General features: G+C 40.2%; 1 protein-coding gene across 2 annotated transcripts in view; it reads right to left on the bottom strand.

Annotated features, from left to right (window-relative positions):
- Positions 1-5,192: 5,192 nt before the first annotated feature.
- The window catches only part of sif (guanine nucleotide exchange factor still life), a 945,217-nt gene continuing 929,752 nt past the window's right edge, over positions 5,193-20,657 (bottom strand). For both annotated transcript variants that reach the window (XM_080278922.1, XM_080278921.1), the window contains exons 36-37: positions 14,794-15,230; positions 5,193-6,242 (exon numbers count right to left, since the gene is read on the bottom strand). In XM_080278922.1, the coding sequence (XP_080135048.1) occupies positions 14,806-15,230 (425 nt within the window). In that variant the 3' untranslated portion in view covers positions 5,193-6,242; positions 14,794-14,805. The remainder of the gene's footprint in view (positions 6,243-14,793; positions 15,231-20,657) is intronic.

The raw sequence follows: 20,657 nt of genomic DNA, 5'->3' as shown, positions 1-20,657 counted from the left end.
TCCTTTTTTGCAATGAAGTCCACTGTAAATTACAAAAGGATTATCCAACAAAGTTTCACTGTTGTCTGTAAAGCAGATTTCCCAGTTTCTCACAATTTAAGTTAAAAGGACACGTTGTGAGACTGTTTTCGAAAACACCCCTGACATACTACAGTAATGGTCAGTGGTGAACAAAATGAGAGACCAGCCCAACTAGTGGGGTAGTAGGTCACTGTGGTGGTGGCTGTCTTCTGCTAACGTAACTCATTCCTTTATTCTAAAACAACTTGTTCTACAGTTTTTGTCAGTTTTCCTCATGTTCACCACAAACAAATCTGGTTACATAATCTGTAACATATTCATGATACTTGTAGATTATACTGTATACTGAAATTCAGCTTTAGATTGATGATTTTGGAGTTAAAGGGTTAATGAAGGCTATATTTGTATCTAATTTCTACCCACCAATAAGCTGAGGAAGATGTAGGGTGAGGTCATGCACTGAGACCTCTGGGCCATGGAACTGAACATAAATGAAAAGGCTTTCCTTAACAGAATACAATTGTCTGGAGGCAGAATGTACAAAATAAGAATTACATCATTATCAAAAGGGTTAATAAATGGTTATGGCAAATTACAGTACAGTATAGCACACCAAAATGAATTTTATTAATCTATCTATCTATTGCCAGATGCCTTAATCCCATAAGGGGCGGCCACAAACAAATCGCCTCCATATCGCCCTGTCCCCCGCCATTTCATTGCAAAACAATATAACATTATGTGGGGGCTGATGCTGTGAGATTAGTCTGAAAATGAGTGCAGTTTAATTTGTCCTCTTTGTGGATAAAAAAAGAATGGATTCTTACCCTGACAGCTGATGGGCAGGGAAAGACAGATAGATCATTGTGCAATCATTTTTTTTTTTCTCATTATGGATTTTCAGAGGACAGACTGTTATTCAGTATTTACCTGGGTTGTACTGTATGCATGCTTTGTAACTGGCAGCACACAGCAACCACAGCTTTATTCCATACACATTCCCTACTTCAGTTCATATGCTGTTTACACAAAACACAAGTGCATTACACTCAGTACAGTGTTTCTGTCACTCCATGAGTGGCTCTCCTCTTGATCCAAATGATTCACTCTGTTTACTAAACTGTATTTAATGTCACAATTTCCCAACACTTATACCTTATTATCATCCACTCATTAACTGTTGAACTACAGTACATACATACTGTGTGGATTCCTATTCTATTGCCAGACACTTTAATTATGTAATGGGTGGCCACAAACAAATAGCCTCCACGTTGCCCTGTCCCCCGCCATTTCACTGCCCTGCTCCCAGCCCACACCCCCCTCTCTCACATACCTCTCCACTCCATCCCTCCATCTCATCCTTGGCCTCCCCCTTCCACCTCATTCACATACTCTCCTCATCAGTCTTTCACTCTCCATCCCCTCCACATGGCCAAACCACCTCAATGTGTTTCTCTTAACGCTTCCTATCACATCCACATCCACACTACAACGCTCCTTTACTTCCTCATGTCAGTCTGGCTCTCCATGTAACACCATATGCTCCTCTCAAATAACTCATTTCCACTGCTCTCACACTTGTGTCCCTCCAACAAGGTCCAAGCTTCACTTCCATATGTTAGAGATGATATCACAGTACTGTTATGCAGTAACTTTTTCATTTCCGTGCTCACTTCCGTTTCGTATTGCTGCTTTCAAAGGACCAGTAACCCTTCCTCCTTGTTGTACCCTTTCAAGCACTTCACCCACTGAACTTCCATCCTTAATCATCACACTACCCAAGTACTTAAACGCACTCACATTTTCCACTTCCTTCTCATCTTTGAGAGAAATGAAGTCACTGAATGTACAGTGAATGTACAGTGGATTCCTGTCACCCAAAATTAATGGCATAACACTGGAATGGTTTAACTGCATGTGTTCCTTGTCATATGGTATGTTAGAGATGTGTTCCAAAATATCACAACTTTCTCTGCACATTTGGTACTGTATATTTGAGGTACTGGCAGTTCAGCCACAGTGGTTAAGTTGTTAACATCACTGACTGTGAAGCTGCCAGTCCATCGGCACCAGGGTTTAAATCTTGGTGTGGACCAATGACATCACTGGATGCAAGTGTCCATCCACCCTTTGTGGGTTGATAAGTACTGTAAAATGAGTACCTAGGGGAGGCAACTGTGGTAACCTGGATTATGCAGTAGCCGTGTATCACAGGATATTGGGTGAAATACCTACTGCAGGCTCAAAGGCCTATGCTAAGGAGATAAGCGCCATGGCTAGGTACTGCCCCCACCTTTATCTTTACCTTTCATAACTATACAGTACATGAAACTTTTGTGGCAGTATTTCTGTCATTTGCTGAGGAACTGGTGCTTGAGTGAGGCATTTTCGTGTGGTGGCACTGATATATCCGTGCAGTTCCACCACCTGGTTATATAAATGTCCCTCAGCTCCCTCCTATCCCTTGAAAGAAGATGGTGAATTGCAGAAGGAAGACAACTTCAGCCTGCAGTTCACTGGGTTCACGTATCAGATGAACCTGGGACTACAATAACTATAACTACTACTGTTACTACTACAGTACCATTACTATCGCACTACTACTACTACTTTAACTACTGGGGTATTACTGTACCTGAAAAAAAATAAAAAGGAGGACTGAAAGAGTTTTTGTTGTACTGTTGCACTAAGATGAAAAAACTGAATACAGGATACAGTAGTCTATCTGTCTATCTATCTATTGCCAGACACCATAATCCCATATGGGGTGGCTATTTGACTAAGAGTTAGTTGTTTTACGGGGAGGGGCACTAACCCTCTGCCAACCCACTTGTTGACACGTAGGTGACACGTATGGGTTGGTTATATGGTTACCACCCAGCGTTGTAAATGGTTGCCTAGGCTGACAGGAAACCATTTAGGTCTGTCACTCAATGTAAAGACAGCTGAAAAGTAAAGAAGAGTAATAAAAAGTGTCATGAAAGATGGGAGAAATAGGAAGAGAGGAGGGCAGACACAGAAAAAGAATGATAAAGGTGAAGGAAGAAATAGGTATCATTACATCAAGTAAGTGGATGATGGTCACCACCAACACCACCTACCACCACAGAAGCAATAATAAAATACAAAGCCTGTAACTGTACTGAAGAAATTAACTAAGCTTTAGTACAATATAGTAAAGATATAAGGATAGCAGTCAGTCTCATACTGTACTGCTCTTCTACTGACATATAGGGGCATAGGGGCTAAGCTACCACAGTCCAGAATATTTAAGAGCAGAAGTCCAGAGTTGCATCCCACCTATAAGAGATTCAAATTCATATATACAGGGCATGGCCATCGCTCCAGTTCATGTGTTCTACCACAAAGCCACCAGGTATCTATAACTTTTAATTACTCTTCTTCACTTAGATTATGTATATCTTATTTTATCCACCTAATTTCAGATGCTACATTTCACCTTGGAAGAATTTTTGAAACTAGAGAAGTTTTATACAGCCTTCACTAACTCCTTAACTATGAGAGGTCTTTTCTATCAGTCAGTCTACCTGTCTATAGCTAGACACCATAATCCCTTAAGGAGTGGTCTTTTGTCTATGCGTTACTTGTTTTATGGGGAGGAGCACTAACTCTCCGCCAACCCACTTGCTGACACGTGGGGAACACGTATACACTCAATCCTCGTAAATCGCGTGTTCATAAATCACGGATTCGTAAATCACGGCTAGGTGGCCGTCAGACTGCCGGCAACCTTAAATCACTGTTAAGTCACGAAAATCGTGGATCTAGGCATCCAAGTGGGCCTTTTCTGAGGAGAACTGTAAACCGCGGCATTCAAACTGAAAATCGTGATCCAACAATCAATCACCGCGCTTCCCTGGTGGCATATGTGCATACTAACGTCACCATGTTGTTGTTGTTCTTGTCCCGCCAGTCCGTACACTATAGACTGTCGCCGTGGAGTACAAGAGTTACCTGCCTTTTTTGTGCAACTTCCCCCCGCCTCCTACCTGCCATGGCCCCTCCCGACCCCCCAATGAAGTGCTCTAAGCAGTATGGTGTCAAGAAGCTGACGCAGTTGTTGTACAGTCAACGTTTGGAGCTCATTCGTCGTGTTGAGAGGGGAGAGAAGTTTTCAAAGCTGGCGAAAGAGTTTGGGAAGAACAAGTGCTGAAAAGTTTTAAGTTCTTCCCAACACCACCCCACTCCATTCACTTAAGCAATTTCATCATAGGATTAAGGTGAGATCCCTTAACACGGCTTATTTCTATTTAATACATGCACTGAATATTCCTAAATTTGTATGTTTGTGTTTGATGGTACCTAGATAGGTGTAAGTAGGGTGCTTGTGGGGGCTGGTTGGCCAAAGTCCTGACCCAAATTAATTTTTCACATAAGAGTTATTATTCATAAATCACGGAATTCGTAAATCACGGCAGTGGTCCAGACCCAAATTGCCTGCGATTTACGAGGATTGAGTGTAGGTTGGTTATGTGGTTAACACCCAGCGTTTCCTGGTTAACAGGAAACCATTAGGCTTGCCACTCAATGTAAAGCCACCTGAGAAGGAAAGAATAACAATAAAAAGTGTCAGGAAAGATGGGAGAAGTAGGAAGAGAGGGCAGACACAGATAAAGAATGATAACAGTGAAGGAAGAAATAGCATTACAACAAGTGAGTGGATGATGGTTGCAACCACCTACCACTTAGGCCATCAGAAAAAAAAAAAAAAATGTTCTATTCATCCTATTATTAATCTAGAATTGCCCCATTAGGAACATATGGGCCAAGTGCTTGGCTAATCATTTAAGGTGAGCTACCAGTCACTTTTCCCTGAATGACATTTTATGAACAATAAACCCCTACATCCTCTCAAAAGGACCTATAATGGCTACATCAAGTTGGAGCACCTTAACTATATCACCAGGCATCTACAAAACAGTGTTAGGGCATTGGAGCTAATGCACTACATCGCTACACAGCATGAAGGACCCATCCTTCACCTCCTGAATGGATTAAAAAAAAAAAAAAAAAAGTAGTCGTATGTGACAAGGAAGCCACCTGATTCAAGGAGTACAGTGCTGTATAAATAAACCACAATATTTATTACAATAAAAAGGATATGAAATAAAAGCATACTTTTCATAAAGAACATAATATTTTCACAGTTTGGTGACAGACACAATAGTTTGAACTGCAAGACTGATCATTTAAAGGGTAGCCTATTGTAGATATTCACTTTCTGATGATAATTAAGATTTATTGCATAATATGTCAAGATTTGCCAGTGTCGTCAGAGTAAACAACACTTAAACACTAAGGTCAAGGAGACTAGACTGTTCTTTAGTCTGACGTGAAATATTTTGTTGTTAGCTTATAAAAAAATGCCCAAAGTTTCTGTGTGCATGTGCTGTACGAGTGAAGGAAACTTAAGTAAATGCATATATTAAGAATAATGTTGTTACAGTACAGTGTAATTTTACTAATATAGTGTGCTGTATTATCATTAATGTATTGTACCTTTTCTATCTGATGATGTATTCTTTATAATATTCTCACTACATCCAAACAAGTTCATTAAATTTAGGAGAGACTCTTTGAACTGGGGGAATTAGATACATTATAGCTTTCACTAACCCCTGCACTTCTAATGCCATTCCCTAAACTAAATAAAATTGTCTGGCAGTAGCAAGAGTGAAATGCTGGATAAAAGAGGTCCTCAGGCTGAACATGTTAATTATATTTTCTTTCATGCATATACCAATTACCTGAAGTACTGCACAAATATAGTGAATGTATGGGAAGTGTGAGATCATCATAAGTTGGAAAATTACATAATCTGATAACCAGGCAACTGGATTCAGTAATACATTGTGACTCACAGTGGTACAGTTAGGGACAAAACTTTGCCTATTACTTCAACGCTTGAGCTTCGCACCCTCTGTTGGCTATTGTTCCTAAGTTGAGAGGGGCTTGGTATTTTCTCTGCCCATTGTTGATACCCTTTGATATGATACATCAGGGAAAAAAGTGATGGATATGCTCTATGTGCGTAAAGCAGAGGCAGTGGAATAACGGACAAACTTTTGTTTCTGACTGTACATAATTATTATTGTCATCATTTTCAGGTTGTGTAACCCTTTCTTTGTCACTACAAAATATGACTGGGAGTGGAGAAACTTGTGGGTGAAGCATGTTCTTGGTCTAATGTTGTAGTTCTGAAAGAAAATAAAAAGTTACATATAAATGGTAATTAGAAAATCTCTTGAATATGAGTTAAGGTTACATAATTATAATCAGTTTAATCCAGGCCTTATTTCTCATTAATAACTGAGATGGATAAGATTCAGAAAAGAGAAAAACAAGTACAAAAGTATGAGGACTCTGAACAAACTGCCCAGTAAAATGGGCAAAATAATCATCACTGAAATTCTCATCTCTATATCAGAGACATAATGCATTCCACACCATGTGCTCCATTTGATTAAGATGTTCCTGCAACAACTCTGGAGTAAAGATCATCCAATCTACTGCCAAGTAAAAAAGTCAATTACCCTACAAAACAGTATATACAGTCAGCTCTCACTTAATGCGCAGTCTGAGTGCTCGAACCTCACGTAACATGGAAGGCAATTTTTTAGGTCAGGAAATGGTCAAAATGTGAAAATGACAGATATAACATGGGTGAAAAAAATCTGCCCATTTTTCGAAAACTGCACTACGCTGCGATGATAGGGATTATGCGGTCTGAGGCCACAAAGTATGGTTTAAACAGTCAGTTCACATAAAAATTGGTCATAATGAGGTGGGAACAGACATAATACGAGTACCAATAGTCATAGTGGGGGTTGCATCAGCCATTGATGTACACTCAATCCTCGTAAACCGCGTGTTTATAAACCACGAATTCATAATCCGCGGCAAAGTGGCTGTCAGACTGCCAGCACCCTTAAACCGCTGTTAAGTCACGAAAATCGTGGATCTAGGCACCGAAGTGGGCCTTTTCCGAAGAGAATTGTAAACCGCTGCATTCAATTTGATAACCGTGACCCAACAAACAATCACCACCTGTCCCTGGTGGCAAGTGTGCATACTAATGCTGCCATGTTGTTGTTGTTCTGCCTGCCAACCAGCACAGTACAGAGCATCACCGTGCGGTACAAGAGCTACCTGCCTTTTTTTTGTGCACTTTCCCCCCACCTCCTACCTTCCATGGCCCCTCCCGAACCCCCGAAGAAGCGCTCTAAGCCCTGTGGCATCAAGAAGCAGCCGCCGTTGTCGTACAGTCAATGTTTGGAGCTCATTTGTCATGTTGAGAAGGGAGAGAAGTTTGCAAGCCTGGCGAAAGAATGTGGGAGGAACGAGTCGATCATAAGGACAATCTACAAAACCAGGGAGAAACCAAAACAAAACCAGGCAGACTTTGAGGGCTTCCTGAGGGAGGCTGAGGAGCTGGAGAAGGGAGAACAGCATGAGGAAGCACCCCCACCTCATGCTGAGAGGTTCTAAGTTCTTCCCAACACCACCCCACTTCATTCACTTAAGCAATATCATCATAGGATTACGGTGAGATCCCTTAACCTTGCTTATTTCTATTAAATACATGCACTGAATATTCCTAAATTTGTATGTTTGTGTTTGATGGTGCCTAGATAGGTGTCGGTAGGGTACTTTGGGGGGTGGTTGGCCAAAGTCCAGACCCTAATTAATTTTTCACATACGAGTTATTATTTATAAACCGCGGAATTTGTAATTCGCGGCAGTGGTCCAGACCCAAATTGCCGCGGTTTACGAGGATTGAGTGTATGGCTGTTACGTGTCTGCGCGGGATGTCATCACAGTCCACACAGCATTCCTGCTCCACTTGAGCCTACCCTCTCCCCGCACTCTGGCTCTACATGTGCTGTGTGCTATCTTTGCTCTTTTCTTGGGCCACCTGGGGACCAGTAGGAGTCCTGTTCTGCCAGAATCCCACTCCCCTTCCCCCTAGGAGGCCCTAAACCTCTTCAATTCAAGGTGAGGAATCCTCCAATGTTTGTATGTAATGAAATCATTATTAGGTAGGTAAATGTCCTGGGAAAAATCCCTGAAAATTGCCCCAAAAGGTGAACTTGGGGCTGGCTTGGATACCACGCATCCCTTTAACATGTAAACATAGGGCCCTATAACGCAAAAATCTGATAAAGTGGGACCTTCCGGGGACAATATTCGTGCGTTTTGTGAGAGCTCACTGTATATACTGTATATATACATATATATATATATATAAAAATACTGTATATACAGTACCCTTGTGTCCAACACAGTAATATTGTCATGCATGGGTCCCATGTTGGACCAAAAACGTGTTGGACAAACAAAAGAGATTATGGGGAAGAATGATTTATGTCAGCAACCCTAGGAAAAGTCACCCGAAATACCTAACATATACCTATACATATATTGGTACTACTGTAATTATTATAAATGGTACTGTACTATGAATGATAACTAACCTTTTAAGATAGTGTTGGTGGGCATGCTGGGAATGGAAGGTGGTATCCGAGGCTGTAGGTAGTCCTACTGGGTCCCCGGAGGATGGCTGCTGGCATCACTAGCGGGATTATAATGGCTGCTGCTCCTCTTCAACCTCCCTCGTAAATCCTTTGAAATCACACTCAGAATCACTATCCTCGTCCACATCCATGGAAGGTCCTGCTTCTCCCTGTCCTAGCACTCAGTAAGCCTTCACTGCTGTCAGGATCTTGTCTTGTTTTTTTATTATGGTCCTCAAGCTGGCTTCATTCACGTCGTAGGCCTTGGTGATGTCTGCATTCCTCCCCCCTTTCTTCTTCCTCTCGATGATTTCTAGCTTGGTGGCCTGAGGGAGGTGCTGCCGCTTCCTGGGGTTCTCAGAAGGCTTCCTAGGCATCATGAGCAGGGTAATATGCAGTAGCAAGGGCAGAAAATGCAGCGAGAAAAAAGTACCATCCAATGCGAATTATGCGACTGAGTGGCGCTGTGATGGGAGAAATTTAAACAAAACATCACGTAAGAGCAGAAGCGTTTTTAATTGGGCAACATTACGATCATGTCACCATAGCGAGCAGGGGAGGCTACTTGATCGGATGTTTTGATTGGCTGTCAGCATCACAGGAATGTCCAGTGTGACTGTGTTGGACCGGGGGTGATCGTGCTAGAGGCGAACTCTGCAGATTTTGCCCACTTCTCGGAGCTCCGTCCGTGTTATGCTAATGCACCTGTGTTACAGTAATTCAACTGTATTAAATCGTACTAATTTTTTGCTTTCCGTGCTGGATGTGAATTGTGCTGGACAAACGCGTGTTGGGCGCAAGGGTACTGTACATATATAAATATATATATATAAAAGCAGTCCCTCATTTATCTGGACGCTCGGTATCCAGATGTGTCCATTATCCGGATGCTAGATCTTGGCTCTATTAAACAATTATCCAAATTTACTTGCTATTATCGTGAAGTAAAAGTCCCCAAGAACTTCAGCCAGTCAGCTTACATGTTCAAACATTCGGTAACGTGACTGCTGAGCTCGAGCCGTGAGCAGGAAGTAGTCCATAACCAACCAGAGCTAAAATATCTGTCCGTCCCTGTTCTGAATGGTCAAAGCCGCGCACTCATCTTATCACTCCCAGCAAACCTCCAGCACCCGAGTAATATGACTGTAACCCACAAGCAATGTCAAAACGTCTGTATGCATCCCCACTGAATGTCCAATATCAGGTGGCCACTGAGCTAAGCCTTTCCCAACCGCCACCACCATCGAACACAAACCACAAGCCAAGAGTACATGTTCGGCGACAGCAGCCGACTGTCTCTCTATCGAACGTCGAAAGTCCCCTGATCACCATGAGTTGTGATTCCACATGGCCACTTGGCGTCTAACATGTGAGGTAAAAGCGCCTGTCCGCCTGTTGACAGAAGGGGGAGAATCCTGCCTACAGCCTCACTTCCCCCCTCCTCCATACCCTCCTGGCTCCCTCCTCATTCCCTCAGTCCCTACCCTCCTCTGTTGTGACAACAATGACTCATGAATTTTCACATTTTTTTGCAATTTATTCGACTACTATTGGTCATATTGAAATTTTGCAAAATCCTGAGAAAGCTCATGAAATTCTGCATCTAGACATGTGCTTAACTCTTGGAAGGTGCTGACAAAATTTTGCACTCAGATGGTGGGAATTTATATGAAGGTAAGTTTTACTCCTGAACACTTTATTCTCACAGCAATTCTGTACCTTTACTTATCAGTTTTTTGTGTTTTTATTAGCTTATCTTATAGTATAAACACCAGTGAAGGTGATGGTATACCATTTATACCACTATAACCAATTTCCGGAGGCATATTTGAACTTGGAATTTTTTTTGAGCCCAGGGAGCAATCACTCATCACAGATAATTGATATTCAAACCATCTTCAGGTTTTTCGTGGATTTTTGTTGGTTATGCATTGTTTTCTTGATGTTTAGCATGAATATGGATAATCCTATGCGTGTTTTGATATCTCAATATGGCAGAATGACCAGAAAACAGTGCCAAAATTAGGAGGGGTACTGTGCATACAGTAGTGTATAGGTCACGTGTTTTTTGGTTTTCAACGTTTTTTTTTTTTTTAATGGTTTTCTTGGTGTTTAGCATTAATATGGATAATACTGTGTGTGTTATGATGTCTCAATATGGCAGAATGACTGGAAAACAGTGCCAAAATTAGGAGGGGTACTGTACATATAGTACAGTAGTTTATAGGTTGGGTGTTTTTTGGTTTTCAATTTTTTTTTTCATAGTTTTCTTGGTGTTTAGCATTACTTTGGATATTCCTATGTGTGTTTTGATGTCTAATAAGGCAGACTGACCAGAAAACAGTGCCAAAATTAGAAGGGGGTACTGTACATACAATAGTGTTTTGGTAGGGTGTTTTTTGGTTTTCAGTGTTTTTTCTGCATAGTTTTCTTGGTGTTTAGCATTGCTTTGGATATTCCTTTGTGTGTTCTGATGTCTAAATATGCCTGAATGACCAGAAAACACTGCCAAATTAAGCATAGGTTCTGTACAAATAGGTTAGGTATAGGTTGGGGGTTGGGTATAGGTAGGGTCTGGATATGGTAGGAGAATATCTGTATAATGTACCCTCGATATACTCTACTAATCGGTACCAGACCCTTGACTATAAAAGTCAATGGTTCGTTAAAGCCAAACACCATGCTGTTCGGTAATTTCCCAGGCATTGTGGCTTTTATCATACAAAGATTGTTAAATATTGAACACTGTTCGGCTGTACACTCATATAAAATAATATCCAGCTAGGTATAAATGGCTCTTTTGCTCAATAAATGCTCAATTTATGACTCCTCTCACGATGCTGGTAACCCAGAGACTGATGTGGCGTTCTGCGGATGTGGAGGAGCTTGTGCATGTGTGTGTGTGTGTATTTACCTAGTTGTGATATACATGAAATGAGTTACGCTCATGGGGTCCCATCTCTGTTTCTCTATAAGTCAAATTTTGCTTTAAACTCATATAAGTTTTTAGACTGGATGAACTCTTTGTCCAGGTTATTCCACAGGTCTATACATCTATAAGGAAAACTATATTTCTTGATATCCTTCAAGCAGCTTGGCTTCTTCAGTTTCATTCCGTGTCCTCTTGTTACTCTCTTATCCCATAAAAACAAATCTTCTCTGTCAATTTTATCTACTCCCATCATGGTCCTGAACACTGCAATCATGTCGCCCCTCTCTCTCCTTTCCTCTACGGAAAGCAAAGCCAGATTTTCCAGCCTCTCATCTGCCAGACTGGGGACCATCTTGGTTGCTGTTCTCCGTATTCTCTCAATCTTGTTATATCTTTCTTTTTGTGTGGGGACCACACTGTTGCTGCATATTCTAACATGGGGCGGATCATGGCCACTATCAATGATTTCATCATCTCCTCATCCATGTAATGAAATACTACTCTTATATTAGTCGTGAGTTTATACGTCTCTCTAAATGTCTTGTTCACGTGTTTTACAGGTGACAAATTATCTTGGACCAGCACTCCCAAATCTTTCTCTTCTCTCGCTTTTGTGACTGGTTCATTACCCATCAAATAATTCAGTGATGGCCTCTTGGTACGTTAACCCATTTCCAATATTTTACCTTTTTTTAAGCTGAATTTCAATTCCAACATCCGGCTCCAATCATGTATCCTATCCAGATCCTCCTGCAGCATTTTACAGTCTTCCTCAACTTCTATTTTCCTCAAAATCTTTGCATCACCAGCAAACAGACTTGCACAACTGTTCATTCCATCTACCAAACATCATTTATGTAAATTAGGTACATTACTGGAGCCAACACCAAGCCCTGTGGGACTCCATTTGTTACTTCCCTCCATCCAGATATCCAGTCCTTTATCACTGTACAATTTGTCTCTCTCTCAAAAAGTCTCTCATCCACTCCAGGAGGTTTCCCTTCAGTCCTCCTATATGTTCCAATTTCCACAATAGACGCTTATGAGGTACCTTATCGAAGGCCTTCTCCAAATTTAAATACACACAATCCACCCAACTGTCTCTCTCCTGTAGCACTTCAATTGCTCTTGAGTAAAAGCTCAACAAGTTGGAAACACATGACCTTCCACTTCTGAATCCAAACTGACTTTCAGCCAAAATACTCATTTCTTCCAGATATTTTATCCATCTATCTTTCAGGATTCTCTCGCACAATTTTGTGACCATGCTGGTCAGGGACACTGGTTTATAATTCAGGGGTTCTTCCTTGTTTCCTCCTTTATAAATTGGTACCACATTTGACCTCTTCCATTCCCGAGGCACTTTTCTCTCTTCCAGAGAACACACAGTTAAACTTAAGTGTGAATCTTATCCATCGTGTGTGTGTGTGTGTGTGTGTGTGTGTGTGTATTTACCTATTTGTAGTATACAGGAATTGAGCAATGCTCGTGTTGTCCTGTCTCCATATCCACATTCATCAAGTCTACCTTTACACACGAATGTTTTTCTCATGCACCACCTCTTAGTCTAAGTCGTTCCAAATATTTAAGTATTTACCTAATATACCTAATTGTGATATACACGGAATGTACTATGCTCATGGGTTTCCGTCGCTGTTTCTCAATAAGTCGAATTTAACTTTAAACTCGTTTAAGTTTTTAGACTGGACGATCTCTTTGTCCAGGCTATTCCATAAGTCTATACTTCTGTAAGGAAAGCTGTATTTCTTGATATCCTTCAAGCAGCTTGACTTTTTCAATTTCATTCCATGTCCTCTTGTTGCTCTCTTATCCCATACAAACAGATCTTCTTTGTCAGTTTTATCTACTCCCACCATGATCCTGAACACCACAATCATGTCTCCCCTCTTTCTCCTTTCCTCTAACGAAGGCAAATCCAGTTTTTCCAGCCTCTCTCTGTATGACAGGTCTGTCAGACTGGGGACCATCTTGGTTGCTGTTCTTTGTATTCTCTCAATCTTGTTTATATCTTTCTTTTTGTGTGGGGACCACACTACCGCTGCATATTCTAACCTGGGGCGGATCATGGCCACTATCAATTTTTTCATCATTTCCTCATCCATATAATGAAATGCTACTCTTATGTTAGTCAAGAGTTTATAAGTCTCTCCAACTATCTTGTTAATGTGCTTTTCTGGTGACAAACTATCTTGGACCAGCACTCCCAAATCTTTCTCTTCTCTCCTTTTTGTGATTAATTCATTACCCAAAAAATAATTCAGTAATGGTCTCCTGGTACTTTTACCCATTTCCAATATTTTACATTTCTTTACATTAAATTTCATTTCCCACGTCCGGCTCCAATTGCGTATCCTATCCAAATCCTCCTGCAGTATTTTACAATCCTCCTCAACCTCTATCTTCCTCAAGATCTTTACATCATCAGCAAACAGACTTGCATAACTGTTCACTCCATCTACCACATCATGGAGTGAACAGTTATGCAAGTCTGTTTGCTGATGATGTAAAGATCTTGAGGAAGATAGAGGTTGAGGAGGATAGTGTGTGTGTGTGTGTGTGTGTGTGTGTGTGTGTGTGTGTGTGTGTGTGTGTGTGTGTGTGTGTGTGTGTGTGTGTGTGTGTGTGTGTGTGTGTGTGTGTGTGTGTGTGTGCGTGAGTGTGTGTGTGTGTGTGTGTGTGTGTGTGTGTGTGTGTGTGTGTGTGTGTGTGCCACCCTGATCTGTGTTTCCCATGTGTCCATTCTTTTATTGAACAAAAATTTGTAAAATAAACATAACGTTCGGTCAGCTCAAGGTGATCGTTAAAACAAAAATAAATTTAAAAAGGATTCTATATATTAATGGTTTATTGTATATGATTCTCTCTGAAGCAAAACAATGAATATTCTCTATGGTTGCTGATCAAAAGGTAAATCAATTTATATATTTTACGTAGCTTTTTTCCATTATTGTCTGTGAAGTTTCATTTGAAAATTTGTGGATAAAATGTTAAAATTTTCTATATTCTAAAAACTATTGGTATACTTTTAAGGAATGAACCATGTCTCAACCAGTTCTGAAAAATGAAGTTTTATGTATACTTTTTCCTGTCCACCTAACACAACCTCTTAGTGTTTCTAAACAGCCTCATTTCTTGTCTCTTGATGTTCAAACTCGTGTCATACCAGTCTTACACTCATATCACTTTCATGCATGAAGGTTGAATGGAAATTTGACTAATATTAAAGACTGAGGAAGAATTCATTCTTATTTAAATATCCCCTTAATCATAGTCAATGCTCACCTTGGGTGTGTGTTATGAGAGAGCCCTTAGTTGCTGCAGAAGACTGTCTATAGTCATGCCCCCTCCAATGACTGCCTCAACATTCTCTTCTGTCTGAATGCCTCTGTTCTCAGTGTATGGAAAGCCAGGCCATGGGGAACTTCTTGTAGCATTCACATTGTGCCTGGTACACCCCATTCCCCCGCACGATGTCATTTTCGTTGATGATAGGTGATATGGTGCACCATTAAGGGAAGAAGGTCTGTGGATGGGAGGTGGATGGGGTATGTGTGGAGCAGGCCTGAGAGGAGGACCACTAGTGTATATCAGTGTGACATGCGTGCCAGAGTAGTGTGATGGGCCACCACCAGGGCCCAGTCGAACCACACTGGCCCGGGCTGGAACTGGATATCCAGGAGGAGTGGCTGCCTCAACATGGCCAGTCCATACATTCCTGTCTGAAAGTGTGATCAGTGGAAAGGTCAAGTTAATACACCCTGATTTAATTATTAAAAGTTCCATTGTTCCATGAACCATCCATTCACTCTTGTCTGAAGGTGTGATCAGTGGAGAGGGCAGTTAACTGCATCCTAAGTGTCCAAGTTCCAAAATTCCAATTGTATCTACTACAGTAACATGGAATGATGATAAGAAATGGATTTTACATGGGGTTCAATTCTGATATACATATTTCCCACATCAAAGCACATTCTGTCATTGTCAAAACTAAGTGAAACACTGCTCATGAGGTAATAATTTTTAACACCACAAAGTTCTTGACTAGTTTATTATACCTTTATTGCCTCATAAGCAGTGTAGAGACCCATGACTACAAAAGACATTTCAGGCATGAGAACAAGTCACTTTTCCCTGCATGGCATTGAATAATCAATAAAGCCCAACCATTCCTTGGATTTATGGGCCAGATCCAATTGGAATACTGTACTTTAATCTGCTACGTCACCAGTCATCTATTTGTCGTACTGTATTGTAGCTTCAGGTCCCTATACTGGTATTCCTGATAGGACGACAAACTGAATAATGGATGGTATACTGTAGACCATTATTCTAATTATACTAATATATATAAATCACCTAATATATCTGAGCAATATTCCTCTATTGCTCATTACTAAAATACTTTCCTTTTTATACTTCAAGATTGCATACTGCATAATCACTGTTATGTATTTTTACTACACTACATGGTGCTGGTGAAGGATGCCTTCAAGCAGTAGTACCCATACAACTGGGTACTCTCAACTCCCTTTCACCTGAAAGGGAAGTGGTGGACTGCAGACAAAAGAGCAACTTCAGCCTGTAGTCCACAGTGTTCATCTTCACATCAGCCTGGAGCCACAACAGCAACAACAGTGAAGTGCCAGTTGGTCAGTAGTGTTCTGTACTGCACTGTTATCAAAAACTGACACCTGTATTATCATTATAATTATTCAACCATCAGTACCTTAAGTAATATTGCACAATGATGTTCATGGTTATTCACTTTTCATTAAGCTTTAAGTTCATTAAGTTCAATATCTATTAGGCAAAATTATTAAATAGCAATACTATAATGCATAGCTGTATCAAATTAAATTATTAAATACCAATAAAGTACTTTATCATATAATAAGTTCACTTTCTTCAATATACAAAACTACTAAATTCATTAGTGAATGCCTCAGTTTCCCTAGCATCAGCATTAACATTTATATATATATTACTGTATTAATAAAAGTAAGTTATAACTTATATTTCTACATATCAATTTTAAATCAAACTATTAGTAAGAAGGGCAATTATAGCAGTTAGTGTTTTCATTACAGTACATTACCACTACATTTGTCCAGGCTGAGGCATATTATATTGGTTATTCAATATTACAGATTAGAGGGCATCTTGTACTAAGCAATTTGTGTTAGTGGTTATTTACTACAGTACTGTACTTTTTGTAGTGTGCTAAAGACATTATTTGGTTAGTCTGGGATATAAGAGAATCATGCATTGTATAAATAGTTTAATCATGTAACACAATACAATAGTCTGTATACATTTGCTATCATACAATATAACCCTTTCATGAATTATTGAACACTTTGAGATGTAACTCCGTCTTCCTATTATATAAAGTTGAAATAAGTCTCCACAAGTAAGCAAACTATGATATTTACTTGCTTTTTGAAAATGGGGGATGACTTATTGAGTATTCTATAGAAGGGGTTGAGCGTTATCCACAGCCCCTCCCTGGAGTATCTGTTTTCTCAAGCAGGAGACCAAGATGGATGAGTAATAGTGACTCTTTCTCCTCAGCTCCTGCCTTCTCTTACACACTTATACTGTACAGCATTGCAACTGAGGATGCTCATTTTATAGGTTTAATGAGGCTTATTTTCTCAAGAGCCTGTGCTGCATTATGTAACCTTTCAATATAGCACAACATTCCTCTGGAGTCCCAAATTTTGTCTCCTGCTTGAAAGCTCTTTTGGGGGTGATTATAGTCTGCATCATGCCAGGAATATTGCCCGTTAAAGATAAGGATCAATATTCTCAGCCAAGGAGATGGAATGGTGAGGAGGAGGGGATAGGGGGACATGGATGAACAACAAGGGGCTAGACACTCCAACAGGGAGGGGTCAGGTGAGGAAGGAGGGGGTGCAGGGGGCAGGTAATGACAGCTGGAGATAAAGTACAACGTAGGATAAAACACAAGTTCATCAATCTTTTCCAGTGAAAAACCACCTGGAATGATGTGTGTCAAGTCTATAGTGGGCTGCTCTTTTGCTCAGTGAGTTGAGACTGGACTTGTTTAAAACTGCTCAGTGTGTTTAGTGAGGGTGTTCCCTACGTCATGAAATCAGTAAGATGGTGACACGAGGAGAGTTGGAAGAGAAGGGGAGTGACTGGGGGGAGAAACGGGGAAAGGGGAGGAGGGGGCACCATAAGGTATTGCTTAAACACTCCCGCAGAATATGATGTACAATAAATATAATGCTAGTTTTATGTAGTGAGATGATGGTGAAGAGAAAATTATACATGAAAATGCAATTTGTTTTGCAGAAAATATTCCTAAAAAGTCAACAATATGATTTTACAATACTATACTGTTACAAATAGTTTTGGTTTTATAATTTACAAATTAAATTTCCTGTGTAATTCATGATCTACTTTAAAACTCCAGGATGATAACAGATCTGTTAAGACGTAGACACATGGGATGCATTAATATGGTGGACTTTGTTAGCAGCCAACATAAACTTGGTTGAATAACACTGACTGGTTGGTGAAAAAATACATGAAAATTGAAGATAAAAGAATGAAGAGTACTACTGATGAACTGAATAGATGTGGTTGGCTTTATGAACTGTAACGAAATAACTAATATTGTTGAAGTCTTACAAGAATCAGTATGTCCAAAACCTTTGGATTGGAATGGCCATTTATACAACCGAGTCCTAACTTATAAAGTCTAGCAATATATATACATTAAGTAAAATGGTAATCTTAAATAAATTACAATAGCAATACTGTTTCTTAGTGATGTATACACTGTGAATACAGTACATAAGTTAAGCATTACACTCCAGCTGAACTGGAGTCAAATTATTTGCAGAATGAGTAAAAGGTTGGTGGGGTGATGAGGGTGAGGCTGGGTGTCCTGTGTAACCACAGAGTGCCAGTCACTGGATCACACTGGGTTGAGAGAGGCAGGTGGCCCCGGCTAGACTATTCGATGTCTCTACCTTATGAAATTGAGCCATTTTAAAGAATATTCATAGTGTGGTACAGAGTCCCAGGAGTGCTACACATAATGATTGTACGAGCCTCTAAAGGAGGGTTGCCATCTGCCAGTCTCTTGAGGATATCCATTAGAAAGTGAATGTCAAAAGGACACTCACTGAATTTTAATTTACTTAGACAACGTCTAAACAACACGAAAAGAAATGTACACCATTGTTACCAAGACATGTAACAAGTGAAAATCAACAACAGCTTTCCTAGATACAGGTGTATTCAATATACAGTGAGATCCATATATGGCACCACTGTCTCTTACGAGGTAAATTCTAATGTGTTGTGAAAATGGCTCAGTCAGTATTACTGATGTTTACTTGGCATTCTTTTCTACTTCCCATAACCCTTCTCCTGCCTTATAATGTTTGCTTTTTTACATCCAGTGAATGCATGGTTGATCAGTATTGTTTAGAGGCAGCCAAAATATCTGCACTTCTCACCCACCACTCTGAGCCATCCCTGCAACAAACAAGATACCTCCATGCCTGGGGTGCTATATACAGACCACCCTGTATTCTGGCAGCCAGCTGAAGGTGTGGTTGCCTCTGCCTACTGACCACATGGCAGCCAGATGGCACCGTGACCATCGGGTTGCCCACAAGCTACACACACAGTAAAGCAGAACACAGAGCCTGGCCTCATCTTCTTACCTGTTTCTATGCTAGTATAAACAGCACAACCTTATGTCAAGTATAAAATGGCCGTACAAAGTCTCCTCAACCTGATGTCTATTTAAATTTAATAATTTTAATATTCTTGTCCGTACTAATACTATTCATAATGAAATTCTAGGATATAATTAGAAACATCTGTGGCACTCATGAAAAAATATGCTATTTTCATAGTTTTCTTCCTTTAGAATTCTTAGCCGCTGTACAGAGTACAAATATTACACTGCTTTGTAGAGTAGTTCATGGGAGAGCAAGACAATTATTTGCAGCTGCCAATGAGTTGACATGGCAAGTCTCTTTGTATATCAAACTACAATGTTCAGCATATACAGTTTCAAGTGTGCATTACATGAGCAAAGTAGTATTAAATTGAAATTATTCTGCTGTGAACCATACACATACTGTATATATGCAGGTGTGGAGCTGGAAAGACTAATTTTATTGTTGTGTCCCATGAGGTGCACATCCGTGATACCCCAGCTGGACTGAGGTGCTCATCACAGTTGCGGTCATAAATAGTGATTTACTTCATTATGATACTAATGAGATAGTGAGCAGTGACTTTTGAATCTCACTGATATGGCTGTCAGAGCCCAGGAAACTTTTCAGAATATTCAGCAAGTTTCATAATTGTCTGGCTAAAACATGGAATGGTACTATTGTCCGCAACTGTATTCATGGAGGAAAAACATTTGCTCAGATTTTATGTACTCATGGAGGAAAAACATCTGCTTGATTCAAGTATTTAATTGAAAATTGTATTACATGTCAAAGGTTTTAAATCTTGTAATTCATTCTGGAGAAACTTTGTAGTGCAAGTTTGACACAAGAGGAAAGCAACATTAGGAGCATGACTACTAAACAAGCGGGAGATGCAGTCAAAGCATAGGAACTATCTTGTCAATCTATTTCCTCACAGTTTAGATTAAGTTGACAGAAAAGCAAATATGTATGGGGTGATTTTTGAGCACTCAGGATCCAAGAGAGGTTGAAAAGATGAACCTCAGATATTTTCTAAAGATAACTTATAAAAGAGTGCCATTTCCACCATTCTAAACGGCAGAATGCTAGACAGATGTTCAGAGGTAAGTGCACTCCCAGCAAGGCCCTCAACAAAGCTCAGTCAGGATAACCAGACTGCCTTGAAAGACAATATGTTATCTGAGCTTCTACTGCTGTAAAAGGCCTTTTATTCTTCATGTAATACGAGTCTTACATTACAATAGGCCACTGAGGCTTCATGTTATCCGAGCATTATGTTATGTTACCCTTAGGTTAAAACTTGTGTTATATTGGTTTATAGTAGGATGGATCATAACAATGGGAAAATTTTGCTTTTTTCAAAGAAGATTTGGATATACTGCTAGGTACACCTGGCAGGACGCTATGAGGGGAACTGGTAGGGAAGGGATCATCGCTTGC

Source organism: Coenobita brevimanus, chromosome 76, assembly GCF_032717465.1.
Source record: "Coenobita brevimanus isolate Jiangsu-jjx chromosome 76, ASM3271746v2, whole genome shotgun sequence".
Classification (NCBI taxonomy): Eukaryota; Metazoa; Arthropoda; class Malacostraca; order Decapoda; family Coenobitidae; genus Coenobita; species Coenobita brevimanus.
This window is presented reverse-complemented; position numbering and strand designations above follow the sequence as displayed.